Genomic DNA, 14,542 nt, shown 5'->3' on the forward strand with positions numbered 1-14,542 from the left:
ACTGTTCTAAGCGCTGCGGGGGGATACAAGGTGATCAGGTTGTCCCACGTGGGGCTCCCAGTCTCAATCCCCATTTTACAGATGAGGTCACTGAGGCTCAGAGAAGTCAAGTGCCTTGCCCAAGGTCACACAGCGGACATGTGGCAGAGTCGGCATTCGAACCCATGACCCCTGACTCCAAAGCCCGGGCTCTTTCCACTGAGCCACGCCGCTTCTCCACAAGCGAAGCGACCTGCCTCAGGTCACCCAGAGACAAGTGGTGGAACCGGGATTAGAACCCAAGTCTTTTGACTCTCGGGCCCGGGCTCCATCCAGCAGGCCGTGCTCTGCTTCTGGGACAGCAGCCTCAGTTTCCACCCAGGTCCTCGATGCCCTGTGGACCTTGGTGCTTTGGACAGGTGGAAGGGTCTTAAGGGGGGGTGCGAAGGGACACCCGGGCGGGGCGGCCCTGTCCTCTTGCAAGCCAGTGATTGATTTAATTGCAATGTAGCTGGACTCCCTGACCGAATCATTCCTGATCCCACTTCCAGCAGCCTCTAATGGCCTCCAGTGTCCCCCGGCAGCCTCCAAAGGTCTCTCTAGGGGCCTCCTGGGGCCCATAGTGGCCTCCAGCAGTCTCCAATGGCCTCTAATGGCCTCCAATATTGTGGTTCCCTGCCAGCAGCCGGGTCGCACTCTGAGCCAGCGGTCGCCTCTGAAGCCTTACAGCTTCCATGGAGCTGCTAAGATGAGTGAGAAGCAGCATGTCCTACTGGAAGGAGCACAGGCTTGGAAGTCTGGGTTTTAATCCCGGCTCTGCTGAGTGACCTTGGACAAGTCACTGTAACTGCTCGGTGCCTCAGTTTCCTCAATTGTAAAATGGGGATTAAACGCCTGTTCTCCCTCCTGCTTAGACTGGATTCCATGTGGGACAGGGACTGGGTTCGACCTAATGAACTAGTACCTACCCTAGTGCTTAAAACAGTGCCTGGCACACAGTAGACCCTTAACATGTACCATTTTTTAAAAAGGGCCCTTTGCCCCTGGGCTGCATTGCCCCTGCTGCTTGTGTCCTGTGAGAGAAAGAAAGAAAGAAAAGAAAGAAAGAAAAACCCCTTCAATCAATCAATCAATCAATCAATCGTATTTATTGAGCGCTTACTATGTGCAGAGCACTGTACTAAGCGCTTGGGAAGTACAAATTGGCAACACATAGAGACAGTCCCTACCCAACAGTGGGCTCACAGTCTAAAAGGGGGAGACAGAGAACAGAACCAAACATACCAACAAAATAAAATAAATAGGATAGAAATGTACAAGTGAAATAAATAAATAAATAGAGTAATGAATATGTACAACCATATATACATATATACAGGTGCTGTGGGGAAGGGAAGGAGGTAAGATGGGGGGATGGAGAGGGGGATGAGGGGGAGAGGAAGGGAGGGGCTCAGTCTGGGAAGGCCTCCTGGAGGAGGTGAGCTCTCAGCAGGGCCTTACTATCTCTATCAGTAATGACAGAGATAGAGGCCGAGAGAGAGAGAAAGACACCCCTGCACATGCAGAATCAGACAGAGATCAAGAAAAACAAGAAAGAACAAGAAAGAAAAACCCCTTCAGTAATGACAGAGATAGAGGCAGAGAGAGAGAGAGACCCCTGCACATGCAGAATCAGAGACAGAGATCAGTATGCAGAGCAGGAGAGGCTCAAAAGCTTTCTGGCTGTCCCTGGGATGGTGAACTATATAATAGTAATGATAATAACAATAATAATAATAACAAGAAAGGTATTTGTTAAGTGCTTGCTGTGTGCCAAGTACTGGGGTTGGTACAATACAGTCTTGAAGTTTTATAAGGGAGGTGTTTCAGCCCCGTTTTAAATGAGGAAATTGAGGCAGTGCAAAGCGAAGTGAGTTGCCAGAGGTCGCATGGCAGATAAGAGGCGGGACTGGGATTAGAACCCAGGCCTCCTGGCCCCCAGGCTGGTACTCTTTCCACTGGGCTTCCGGGCTTCTCTTCTACATTTTTGTCTGCTCCTGGCCAGACATGGAGAGCAAGGGAGACAGCCAAGTGAGCGAGTGTGGGCGTGTTTGCGTGTACACAAGTGTGTGCACCTGCACGTGTATATGTGGATGGGGTGGGGTAAGATCGTTTACCAATTTACCAACGGACCAGCCAGTTAACCAACCGATAAATGAATCGATAGTATGAACTGTGGGCTCTCTGAGTGCTGAGCATTGGGCCGTACGCTGGGGAAGGTCCGCTCCCTGCCCCGAGGAGCTTCTGGCCCAAGGCTGGGCGCTTGGCAGGGTGTGCAGGGCGAGGGCACATGCCTTTATTAATAGTCACTGGTGTCACCCCGGGCCTCGTCCAGGTTTCTTCCTCCCTTGGGTTCCCAGAGGGGCTGATGTGGGTGGGGTATGTGGGGTGTGGATGGGTGGGTGGGGGACCTCAGGGTGATGTGGGTGGGCATGTGGGTGTGGGTGACCTGCCCCATCCCTGAGGGGCAGGTGATGTGGGTGGGCATGTGGGTGTGGGTGACCTGCCCCATCCCTGAGGGGCAGGTGATGTGGGTGGGGTGTGTAGGTGGGGTATGTGGGCATGTGTAGAGGGACCTGCCCCATCCCTAAGGGTGGGTTATATGGGTGATGTGTGTGGGTGTGTGTTGCGGGGGGACCCACCCCATCCCTGAGGGGCAGCTGATGTGGCCAGGGGTGCTGGAGGGGCGACTGGGCAGGTAGGAAGACCCTGGGCCCCGGATAACCCCCTAACCTCCTGCCTTCCCTCCTTGCCTGCCAGCAGCCGTATGTGCCAGTGGTTCAGCAGATGGCACCGCCAAGCCCAAGTGCCCACAACACCGGCGGGGGCGGGGGCGGCGGCGGAGGAGGAGGAGGAGGAGGAGGAGGAGGGGGCGGCTCAGGCGACCAGCTGAGCAAAACCAACTTGTACATCCGGGGCCTGCACCCTGGCACCACAGATCAGGACCTCGTCAAGCTCTGCCAGCCGTAAGCCCCGGCGGGGGGGGAAGCGGCGGGCGGGGACGGTGCCCCTCTGAAATGGTTCCAGGATCCGAGCCCTGCCCAACTCAGCCCAGCGGAGTTGTCTCCTGTCAGAGACATCAAGCCACACTGGGCCCTTTTGTCACCTGCACACAGGATGGAGTGGGTGGGGGGGGTGGGGGGGGCTCCCTGCAGCCTAGCCCCAGGGCCCTCCGCCCCCGCCATGCATGCCCCGCCTCTGCCTTAGCCCACACAACAGGTTTCTTCCACCCTGGGGGTGGCCTGGAGTGGGGAAGTTGGGCCCCAGGGCCTGGTCCACCTCTCTGCCCCAACCTCTACCCGTTGGGTGGGGATGGGGGAGGTGGTCCCTGCTGTGGCCCCGGCCATAGGGCCCCCTGGGAGGCAGCCCGCCTGGGGCCACAGTTGTCTGGGAATGAGTTGGGGGAAGGAGGAGGGGAAGAAGCCCGCAGCTTGGCCGTTGCCCCACTGGTTCTGCAGGGGGGCTCTGAGGCCGGCCGAACCGTGGGCGGAGGTTGGCCGGGTCGGAAGCTCGGCTGGCCCCAGGCTGGACCGCAGGAAAAGACACAAGAGCTTGACGGTGCCCATCCCTGGCCAACACCTAGGTTCCCCATCAGGAATCGGAAAGGACCAACACGACAGGTCCTGGGTAGTAGGGGCAGTGAAGCTGGACGAGCCCCCTGAGATGGTCTAGTGAATAGAGCATGGGCCTAGGAGACCTGGGTTCTAATCCCAGCTCTGCCTCTCGTCTGCTGCGTGACCTTGAGCAAGTCACCTACTTCTCTGGGCCTCAGTTACCGCATCTGTAAAATGGGGATTAAGTCCATGAGCCCTATGTGGGTTAAGGGACCGTGTCCAACCCGATTAGCTCATATCTACCCCAGAGCGTAGAACAGTACCTCTCACACTGAAAGCACTTAATATAATTATCATCATCATCATTATTATTACTAATACCGAACACCACAATTATTATTATTATAATTATGGTGGTGCATTTATACAGCCATATCACACATTAAATCTGAAGTCTCCAGGTGGTTGCCAGCGCCGCCAAGACCCCAGCACCGATCATGTCATTCCAGTTAGGGCCAGGGGTGCAGCTGTATTTTCAGGCCCAGCCTGGTGCAACCTGTGCCCATTTCTGGCCTGGCTTCTGGTAGCTTGGGCCTCCTGTCCCCAGGCCAGGCCGGAGCAGGTTCCGGGTTAATAATAATAATGTTGATATTTGTTAAGCGCTTACTATGTGCCAAGCACTGTTCTAAGCGCTGGGGTAGATACAAGGTGATCAGGTCGTCCCACGTGGGGCTCACAGGGTTGCAGCCAAGGGTGCCGGGGTGTGGGCATGGCACGGCCCCCTCTGAAGGGACCTGATTATAGGCAGAGCAGCTCCTGGAAAGCCCCTTCTGGGGGGGGTGTTTGTGTTTGGGGGGGCCCTGCTGGAGGCAGCCATGTCCCAGTCATCCTGCCGGAGGCTGTGATGCCACCTTTGCCGTGTTTTCCCCCCACTGTCCTCATTCCTATCCGGGGCTTCCGTCCTCTGTGTCGCCCCCCCGCAACCCGGCCATCCCACAGTTTTATCTTTTCTGGGAAATGGAGGGCTCCAGCTGCGGTGGGGCAGGGCCTGGGGATTAGGGTGAGGCCCCTGGGACCAGACTGGAGCAGGTGAGGGGAGCCAGTAGTGGTGGTGGGGGGGGGGGGGCGAGGGGCAGCGCTGCTCATCAACGATCCTGATGAGGCTGAGAGCCAAGCGGGGCCGGCCAGGGGCACTGCGGCTTCGGGGTCCGTTGGTTCATTTGAGTGGAGCTTGGAGCCCAATCTCCTTCTCTCCCAGTCTGTTTCCAGCCCACTGCGCCCGCAAGGGCTAGGGCTTCCCCCTACCCCAAATCGTCCCACATTCCGCCCTGCCATGGCCCTGCCAACGTGATCCCTACTGCTTCTCATCTCCTAGATATGGCAAAATCGTCTCCACAAAGGCCATATTGGATAAGACCACCAACAAATGCAAAGGTGAGGATTGCCGCGGAGTCGGGAGGGTTGGGGGCCCCACCAGGGGAGATGGGGGTAGGTCTCCGGGGCTGGGCGGGCAGAGCGACCAGAGCTTCTGCAGGCCAGCCTCTCCCCGGGCACGCTCTCAAGGAGGCGTGACTGCCGGGAACTCTAGGAGCAAGGCAGGGCCAGACTCGGGGAGCCCCCAGCACCCTTGGGCCCAGTCTGTGGAGACCCCCCAACGAGGTCCTTACCCCTAGGCCACTGTACGCCTCTGTCAGGGGCGGGAATGAGCAGGAGGTGAAGCAGAGCAAGCGAGGGAGGGCTAGGGCTTAGCTGCCCACTGCGGGCCTCAGAGCGCGGGCTCCCACTTAAGCTTGGGCCAGGACAGGTGGCAGAGATGCGGCACAGTCAGAGAGTAGGGAGGGCGGCAATGGGAGCTTGGGCGAGCATAGGCGAGAGAGGGGGTGGGGGTGGGGGTTGGATCTCTGGGGTTAGGGGTTGGAGCCACCCCAGCAGGCTCCAGGGCAGGGGGGTGGGCACTTCCAGCAGCAGCACCCCACACTCCCACCCCCAACACTGGCGTTTGCAAACGGAGAAAGACCCGTCCCCGGGCTGCAGGCCCGAGGCCCCTGCCGAACCCCCTCATAGTCGCCCGTCCCCCCCCGGCAGGCTATGGTTTTGTGGACTTCGACAGCCCTTCGGCCGCCCAGAAGGCTGTTACGGCACTCAAGGCCAGTGGGGTGCAGGCCCAGATGGCCAAGGTAAGGAGACCATCCCCCGACCCCCCCCCCCCAGCTCCTCCGCCGCCCCGACACGCACACGCTTGATCCTGGTCTTTCCGTCTCCCCCTTTTAGACTGTGAGCCCACTGTTGGGTAGGGACTGTCTCTATATGTTGCCAACTTGGACTTCCCAAGCGCTTGGTACAGTGCTCTGCACACAGTAAGTGCTCAATAAATACGATTGATTGATTGATTGATTGACCACTGAGGCCATGGTCCCAGGTGGCAGCAGCCGCAGGACCCCCGATCTCTCTCCTGCCCCATTATACGGGTAGAGGAGTCCAATCTCTTGGCTGACAGGGAGCAGGATACAGGTAGGGATGGAGTGGGGCATCTGACTGCAGTTGTCAGAGCCAACTCCCCCCACCCCCATCCATTTCTCCCTCATTCATTCAATCGTATTTATTGAGCGCTTACTCAGTGCAAAGCACTGTACTAACTGCTCCCTCCAGGTCAAGCCCCACTCTCTCACTAATAATAATGATGGTATTTGTTAAGCGCTTACTATGTGCCAAGCACTGTTGGAAGCACCGGGGGAGATATAAGGTAATCAGATTGTCCCCCGTGGGGCTCACGAGCTTAATCCCCATTTTCCAGGTGAGGTAACTGAGGCACAGAGAAGTTGTGACCTGCCCAGAGTCACACAGCTGATAAACCGGGATTAGGACGCATGACCTCTGACTCCAAAACCTGTGCTCTTTCCACTGAGCTATGCTGCTTCTCTCATTCATTCATTCATTCAGTCGTATTTATTGAGCGCTTACTGTGTGCAGAGCATTGTGCTAAGCGCTTGGGAAGTACAAGTTGGCAACCTAGAGAGACCCAACAACGGGCTCCCAGTCTCCACCTGCCCTCCCTCTCTCCATCCAGCCTCTCCACCTCCTTCCCCGCTTTCCGCTCCCAGTCCCCGACACCTCTCCCACCTTTCCATCCTGGTCCCTCTGTCCTCTGTCCACTGTGGTCCATCCCCGCCCTGTCTCCCTCCCTTCCGTCCCGGTCCCTCCGCCCCCCTCTCTCTCCCTTCCTTCCTTCCTCCCTCCCTCCCTTCCTTCCTCCGCCCCCGCCCCAGTTCCCTCCACCCGAGCTCAGCAGTTTGTGGTGGTTTGGCAACTTTCTCCGAACTCAGTTGTGCAACCCAGACTGGATGGTCGCACCCTGCCTTGGCCATTGTTCCCGCCGGCCGGGTGTGGGAGGAGGCCAGGTCCCTCTTCCTGGGCCCCTCCTTAGCCAGCCCGCACTGGCCACCACCATTTCCAGTGAACCCCAGATCTGGGCACTCGGGGGGCCGAAGCGGGCAGGATTGGGGGCGGGGAGGTGGGGGTTGAGGGAGGAGGAAGAGGGAAATGGTTGAAGAGGGGCTGGGGAGCTTTGTGATGAAGGTGCGGTGGTTGGGGGGCCGGGGGCGCGTTGACGCTGTTCTCTGGGAATGGCCCTTGAGTTCATAGGGTTTGGAAGCAGCATAGCCTGGTGGCTAGATCACAGGCGGACCTGGATTCTAATCCCGGCTCCTCCACGTCTGCTGTGTGACCTCGGGCAAGTCACTTCTCCATGCCTCGGTTACTTCATCTCTAAAATGGGGATCAAGACTGTGAGGCCCCATGTGGGACAGGGACTGTGTCTGACCTGATTAGCTTGTATCTACCCCAGGGCTTAGAACTGCGTTTGACACATAGTGGCACATACCATTATTATTAATTAAAATGAATAATAATAATAATAATGATGACAATAAGAATCGCCAAGACCTGCGGGCTCCCAGAGAGCGGGAAGCCGGGTCTCAGTGTAACTCCCAGTGCCCCTTCCCTCGCCCCTTTCCAGCAGGGAACAGACACACACACACACACACACACACACACACACACACACACACACACACACAGAGGCATATTCCTGTTCCGAAGAACACCACTGACTGCGGCCGGAAAGAGGGAGGGGGAGTTACTCAAACAATCCAGGCAGACAGGCGGACTGGGAGTTCCCGTAGATCTCTGTCCCTGGGGACTGTCAGCCCGGAGCTGGCTGGGGGTGGGAAGAGAAGGGGGCACCGCCCTGGCTGGCTCTTAAAGGGACAGCCGTGGCCTTGACTCCCCTGAGCCTGACCTCCCTGGGCCCTTGGATGGGACCAAGGGTGGGGTTGGAGTCCCCTCTCTCCGCCCCCGCTCACCCTTCTGTTGCCTTAGCAACAGGAGCAGGACCCCACCAACCTGTACATCTCCAACCTGCCCGTGACGATGGATGAGCAGGAGCTGGAGGGGCTCCTGAAGCCGTTCGGACAGGTGATCTCCACCCGGATCCTGCGAGACACCAGCGGGACCAGCCGAGGCGTCGGCTTTGCCAGGTGAGGGGCAGGGGCGGTCCGCCCTCCTCCTCCTGCCACCGCAGCGGCTCGGACGGCTGCTGCTGCTGCTGCGCAGGGACCGTCCGGCCCCGGGCTTGGCGGGAGAGCCCCCCGGCAGAGGAATTCCCCGGCCCCCCTGGGAAGGGGCCGAGGGATGTGTCTGCAGAATGGGGTGAGCGGCCAGGGTCCCATGGGACCTAGGAGACCAGGGGTCCCTTGCCTGGGCCTCCGGGCTCGTGCAGCACTACCTGTTGGTTGCCCTCCCCTAGCTCCGCTCCCACTCCTGGGGGCGAGGGGCCTGGTTTGGGTGGGGGTGAGGGGGCCCATCTTGGTTCACCTCCCCACCAGGAGCCCTGCCGCCCCGGACTGGGGAGGAAACTGGGGCTCCTTCTGCCTCTCCTGAGGGCTAAGGTGTGGAGCCAGACCTCAGGGGTTCACTCCTCCGCGGGGTGGGGGGAGACCCGGGCCTCTGGCTACCCTAGAGCCAAGCCGGCCACACAATCGGCATTGGGGAGGGCTAGGGTGGGCGAGTGGGAGGGGCAGAGCTGCGGTTGGGAGCCTGAGGACCCACTGTTGGGTAGGGACCGTCCCTATATGTTGCCAACTTGTACTTCCCAAGCGCTTAGTACAGTGCTCTGCACACAGTAAGCACTCAGTAAATACGATTGAATGAATGAATGAATGAATGACCCTGGCCCGGGTGGCTGAAGCTAAGTCCCGTGTCCTTTCCAGGATGGAGTCCACAGAGAAGTGCGAGGCCATCATCACACACTTCAACGGCAAATTCGTCAAGACTCCCCCAGGAGTCCCAGGTGAGGGGGCTGGGCCGGGGGTTGGGGATGGGGGAGGGACGCGAGAGGTGTGAGGGGGCTCTGAAGGGGCCCCCACTCACCTCCCTCTCCCTCCCTCCCTCCCGGCAGCCCCGCCGGACCCCTTGCTGTGTAAGTTTGCGGACGGTGGGCAGAAGAAGCGTCAGAACCCCGGAAAATACGTGCAGAACGGGCGGGCCTGGCCGCGGGATGGGGACACGGTAAGAGTCAGGCCGGGGCTCGGGGGGTGGGAGTCATGCGGGGGGGCACCCGGGGCAAGGAGGAGAGAACGATAGTCGGGTCTGTAAGGCCTCACTTCTAGGGGGTCTCCCAGCCCAGGACTTCCCAGACTGAGCCCCTTCCTTCCTCTCCCCATCGTCCCCCTCTCCATCCCCCCCATCTTACCTCCTTCCCTTCCCCACAGCACCTGTATATATGTAGATATGTTTGTACATATTTATTACTCTATTTATTTATTTTATTTGTACATATCTATTCTATTTATTTTATTTTGTTAGTATGTTTGGTTTTGTTCTCTGTCTCCCCCTTTTAGACTGTGAGCCCCCTGTTGGGTAGGGACTGTCTCTATATGTTGCCAATTTGGACTTCCCAAGCGCTTAGTACAGTGCTCTGCACATAGTAAGCGCTCAATAAATACGATTGATATGATGATGATGATGATGACTGCCCCCACTTAGCGTCAGCGGGGCTCTGGAAGGTGGGGGGACCGACCGACCACAAGGAGCCTCAGGAGCCCTGGGCTGTCTCTGCCAGGCCCACCCTAGCCCCACCACGGCCCCTGAGGAGGCCAGTCCAGCAAACCCCCTGAGGGGGGCTGGCTCTGGGACACCTTCAGGGGGGAGCCCCCCAGGGTGGGCAAGGGGCAGCTCCATCCCAGCCTGGCAGCCCACTGGGCTTCCAAGCAGGTTGGTCAAGGGTCCCAGGCTCCTCCCCCTGATCCGTACGGTCCCATCCTTCTTTCAGGGAGGCATGGCCCTGACCTACGACCCCACCACGGCGCTGCAGAACGGGTAAGTCCCCCGGGGCCCCAGGCCCTCTTGCTCCCAGCCCGGTCCTATTCCGACCTGTATATGTGTACATACCTGTATATATGTATATATGGTTGTACATATTTATTACTCTATTTATTTATTTATTTATTTATTTATTTATTTTACTTGTACATATCTATCCTATTTATTTTATTTTGTTGGTATGTTTGGTTTTGTTCTCTGTCTCCCCCCTTTTAGACTGTGAGCCCACTGTTGGGTAGGGACTGTCTCTATGTGTTGCCAATTTGTACTTCCCAAGCGCTTAGTACAGTGCTCTGCACATAGTAAGCACTCAATAAATACGATTGATGATGATGATGATGATGATGACCTGCCCTGACCCAGGCTCTCTGCGGACAGCTGGACTTCATCAGCCTGGGGCTCTGGACGGAGGCCGCACCTCATCTATTCTTCATCTTCCCACCCAAACCCTGACCTCCCCAAGACTTTCCCATCACTGTAGACAGCACCGCCATCCTTCTTGCCTCACAAGCCCATAACCTTGGCATTAGCTTCACCTCCCCTCTCTCATTCAACCCACTTATTCAGTCTGTCACCACATCCTGTAGGTTCTGCCTTCACAACATCTCTACAACCCGCTCTTTCCTCTCCATCCAAACTGCTACCTAGCTGATCCAAGTACTTACCCTATCCTGCCTTCACACTTGCATCAGCCTTCTCATTGACCTCCCTGCCCCGTCTCTTCCCACTCCAGTCCATACTTCAGTTTCCTGATTGTTTTTCTAAAAATGACCTTTAGTCCACATCTTCCCACTCCACAGAAACCTCCAGTAAACTGCCCACCCACCCCAATATCCAACAGAAACTCCTTACCATTGGCTCTAAAGCCCTCACCGCCTTGCCCCTCTTACTTTAGCTTGCTGATCTACTCCAACCCAGCCCGCACACTTTGCTTCTCTAATGCCAACTTACAACTGTACCTCGGTCTCATCTATCTCACCACCAACCCCCTGCCCACAACCTCTCTCTGGCCTGAAACACCCTCCCTTCAACACATCTGACAGACCACCACTCTCCCCCTCTTCAAATCACCTCACCTCCAAGAGGCCTTCCCTGCCTAAGCCCTCCTTTCCCCTACTCCCGCTCCCTCCTGCGTCACCGCTGCGCTTGGATCTGTAGCCTTTAAGCACTTGCTGTCCACCCCACCCTCAGCCCCGCAGCACTTATGTACATCAATCAATCAATCAATCGTATTTATTGAGCGCTTACTGTGTGCAGAGCACTAGTAAGCGCTTGGGAAGTAAAAGTTGGCAACATAATATGTACATAATAATAATCGGACTTGTTAAGCGCTTACTGTGTGCCACGTACTGTTCGAAGTACTGGGGTAGATACACGTTAATCAGGTTGGACACGTTCCCTATCCAACATGGGGCTCACACTCTTAATCCCCATTGTACAGATGAGGTAACTGGGGCCCAGAGAAGTTATGGGACTTGCCCCAGGTCACACAGCAAACACAGGATTAGAACCCAGGCCCTTCTGACTCCAAGGCCTGTGCTCTGGCCACTATTCATTCATTCATTCAGTCGTATTTATTGAGCGCTTACTGGGTGCAGAGCACTGTACTAAGCGCTTGGGAAGAACAAGTTGGCAACATATAGAGACACCATGCCACGCTGCTTCTCATATGTTCCTATCCCTTTACTCTAACATTTCACCCAGCTGTAATTTATTTTAATGTCCATTTCCTCCTGTAGGCTGTAAGCTACAGAGTCTCCCAACTCTGTACATATCTATAATTTATATATTATAAATTATTTATATTAATGTCAGGAACAAGCAACTTGTTTACCAACTGTATTGCATTCTCCCAAGTGCTCAGTACAGCACAAAGTGCTCAATAAATACCGATGATAGTGTACTCTCCCAAGCACTTAGTGCAGTTTTCAGCACACAGTAAGCTCGCGATATACACCATTGATTTGTCATCATTGTATTTGTTAAACACTCACTAGGTGTCAAGCACTGTTCTGGGTGCTGGGGCAGACACTAGTTCATCAGGTTGGAAACAGTCCCCTGGGAGACCACAACACAACAATAATAGGAGAATAATAATAGGAGAATAATAATAATAATGATGGTATTTGTTAAGCGCTTACTATGTGCAAAGCACTGTTCTAAGCGCTGGGGGGGGGGATACAGTGTGATCAAGTTGTCCCACGTGGGACTCACAGTCTTAATCCCCATTTTTACAGATGAGGTCACTGAGGCTCAAGAAGTGACTTGCCCAAGGTCACACAGCAGACTTGTGGCGGAGCCGGGATTCGAACCCACGACGTCTGACTCCAAAGCCAGCGTGGCCTAGGGGCAAGAGCCCAGGCTTGGGAGTAAGAGGTCGTGGGCTAATCCCAGCTCCGCCACTCGCTAGCTGTGTGACTTTGGGCAAGTCACTTCACTTCTCTGGGCCTCAGTTCCCTCATTTGTAAAATGGGGATGAAGACTGCGAGCCCCACATGGGACAACCTGATTACCTCGTATATGGTTAGAACAGTGCTCGGCACGTAGTAAACGCTTAACGAATACTGTTATTAAATGGGGATGAAGACTGTGAGCCCCACGTGGGACAACCTGATCACCTTGTATCCCCCCAGCGCTTAGAACAGTGCTTTGCACAGAGTAAGCGCTTAACAAATGCCATCATCATTATTTAGCGTGCCCGCCCCCAGGCAGGTGGGACTTGGCCCCTCTCACTTCTTCCTGATTTTTAGTCAGTCGACCAACGGTATTTATGATCAACCAGTCACATTTATTGAATACTTACTCCGTTCAGAACACTGTGCTGAGGGCCTGGAAAAGGATAACAGAGTGAGTAGACACGGCCCCTGCCCTCCAGGAGCTTAGAGTCTAGCCGGGGAGATAGATTCAAACGTAAACTACCGGATGGTACGCATAAAATAGTTGATGGTGTTTATTAAGCGCTTACTGTGTACAAAGCACTGTTCTAAAATACCGTCTAATACGGTTGTGGTCCTCCCTGCAGGTTTTACCCGACCCCATACAGCATCGCTCCCAACAGGATGATAGCCCAGACGTCTCTGTCCCCTTATCTCCCGTCTCCAGTGTCCTCCTATCAGGTAGGGCTGACTGGGGCGGGGTGGGTGGGGGGCTCTGAGCCTGGGGATCTGCCTGCTTGCTCCCGTCCCCCTCCCACCTACTAGGAGGGAGTGGGTCTTACTAGCTCCGCTGAGGGAGTGGAGAGCACTCCCTCATTCTGAGGCCTCATTCTGGGCCTGGCCGCCCAAACCCACACCCCAGCCTCAAGTCCAGGCTGGTCCGGACCTGACCGGTCTGGCCTCATTTCTGGGGTCACAAGGGTGCCCCTGGGCTGCTGCTCGAGGTCCCAAAGCGCCCCAGCTTCCTCACCTGGGGGGAGAAGTCTAGAGAGTGGGGAGTGGCGTCCCGCGGCTCATAGCCATAGCACCCCAGGACGAGCCCGGTCCACCCACAGTTCGAGCCAAGTGAGGCAGTGGCCCTGATGGCTAAGCCCGACGTAGTTGCGGTGATGATGGGGGGAGTTCCCACCCCTCTGCTTGGCGCTGAGCTTCTGATCCCCCCGTGCAGGTCCACAGCCCATCCTGGATGCATCACCAGTCGTACCTCATGCAGCCTGCGGTGAGTGCCAGCTCGGGCACCGTGGGGTTAGGGTGGGGAGGGGGTCCCTCCTCCTCGGCCCCTCTGACTGCCCCGTCCCCCCCCCCCGCCCCATCCAGGGTGCAGTCCTGACCCCAGCTCTGGATCACACCGTTTCTCTCCAGCCGGCCTCCATGATGGGGCCCCTCACCCAGCAGCTGGGCCACCTGTCCCTCAGCAGCACGGGCACGGTGAGCCCCCCGGTGAGGGTGGGCCTCGGGGAGAGGAGAGCGACTGGGGTGGCAGGCCCCGGAGAGAGGGTAGTGGTGAGAGGGGCAGCGGGCCCCCGGCGGGGAGGACGCCTGGGGGGCCCCAGATGGAGGTGGGAACGGATGGGGGGCTGGGGAGGAGGAGACCCTGGGGACTGGCTGACGTCCCCCTTGGGCCCCTGCCTCTGTAGTACATGCCGGCGGCCGCGGCGCTGCCCGGAGCCTACATCCCTCAGTACACGCCGGTGCCTTCTTCCAGTGTTTCAGTCGAGGTACGAGCCGGCGGGGCGGGTACGGTGGGTACAGTGGGCATGGCCCTCAGGTGCGACCCCCGAAGCGGGGCTTCTCTCTCACTCCCCGCCGCCAGGGAAGGGGCACCGCTGGGGACTGGGGGGAGGACCCGGGGTGCCCCCCATCCCGCTCGCCAGGCCGACCCAGCTGGAGTGGGGGGCTGGGGGGGAGGAAGGGCCCGGGGGGACGGGGGCAGAGGTGATGTGGAGGGCCTGTGCCGCCCAGGAGACCAGCGGCCAGCAGGGCCAGGTGACAGTGGACTCCCCCTCGGACCACACGGCGGCCTACCCCTACCCCTACAGCAAGTAACCGCAGGTAGGAGTGGGGGCAGAGGGGAAGGGAGGGGAGGGGAGGGGAAAGATTCCCAGGCCCCTCGGCCTCCTTCAGAGGCCTACGTGGCCTCCCCTCCCTGCAACTGCT

At 57.3% G+C, this 14,542-nt stretch overlaps 1 protein-coding gene across 3 annotated transcripts in view; it reads left to right on the forward strand.

Annotated features, from left to right (window-relative positions):
• Positions 1 to 14,542, forward strand: part of RBMS2 (RNA binding motif single stranded interacting protein 2) — a 43,608-nt gene that overhangs the window by 28,913 nt on the left and 153 nt on the right. Inside the window, exons 2-13 of one of the 3 annotated variants that reach the window (XM_038753030.1) lie at positions 2,782 to 2,984; positions 4,948 to 5,006; positions 5,658 to 5,749; positions 7,950 to 8,107; positions 8,840 to 8,919; positions 9,028 to 9,137; positions 9,901 to 9,947; positions 12,973 to 13,066; positions 13,554 to 13,604; positions 13,748 to 13,813; positions 14,023 to 14,103; positions 14,348 to 14,437. In XM_038753030.1, the coding sequence (XP_038608958.1) occupies positions 2,782 to 2,984; positions 4,948 to 5,006; positions 5,658 to 5,749; positions 7,950 to 8,107; positions 8,840 to 8,919; positions 9,028 to 9,137; positions 9,901 to 9,947; positions 12,973 to 13,066; positions 13,554 to 13,604; positions 13,748 to 13,813; positions 14,023 to 14,103; positions 14,348 to 14,431 (1,125 nt within the window). In that variant the 3' untranslated portion in view covers positions 14,432 to 14,437. Of the gene's footprint in view, positions 1 to 2,778; positions 2,985 to 4,947; positions 5,007 to 5,657; positions 5,750 to 7,949; positions 8,108 to 8,839; positions 8,920 to 9,027; positions 9,138 to 9,900; positions 9,948 to 12,972; positions 13,067 to 13,553; positions 13,605 to 13,702; positions 13,814 to 14,022; positions 14,104 to 14,347; positions 14,438 to 14,542 lie in introns of those variants that run through there. The other 2 variants (XM_038753029.1, XM_038753028.1) reach the window with 2 other exon arrangements.

Source organism: Tachyglossus aculeatus, chromosome 10 (assembly GCF_015852505.1).
Source record: "Tachyglossus aculeatus isolate mTacAcu1 chromosome 10, mTacAcu1.pri, whole genome shotgun sequence".
Classification (NCBI taxonomy): domain Eukaryota; kingdom Metazoa; phylum Chordata; class Mammalia; order Monotremata; family Tachyglossidae; genus Tachyglossus; species Tachyglossus aculeatus.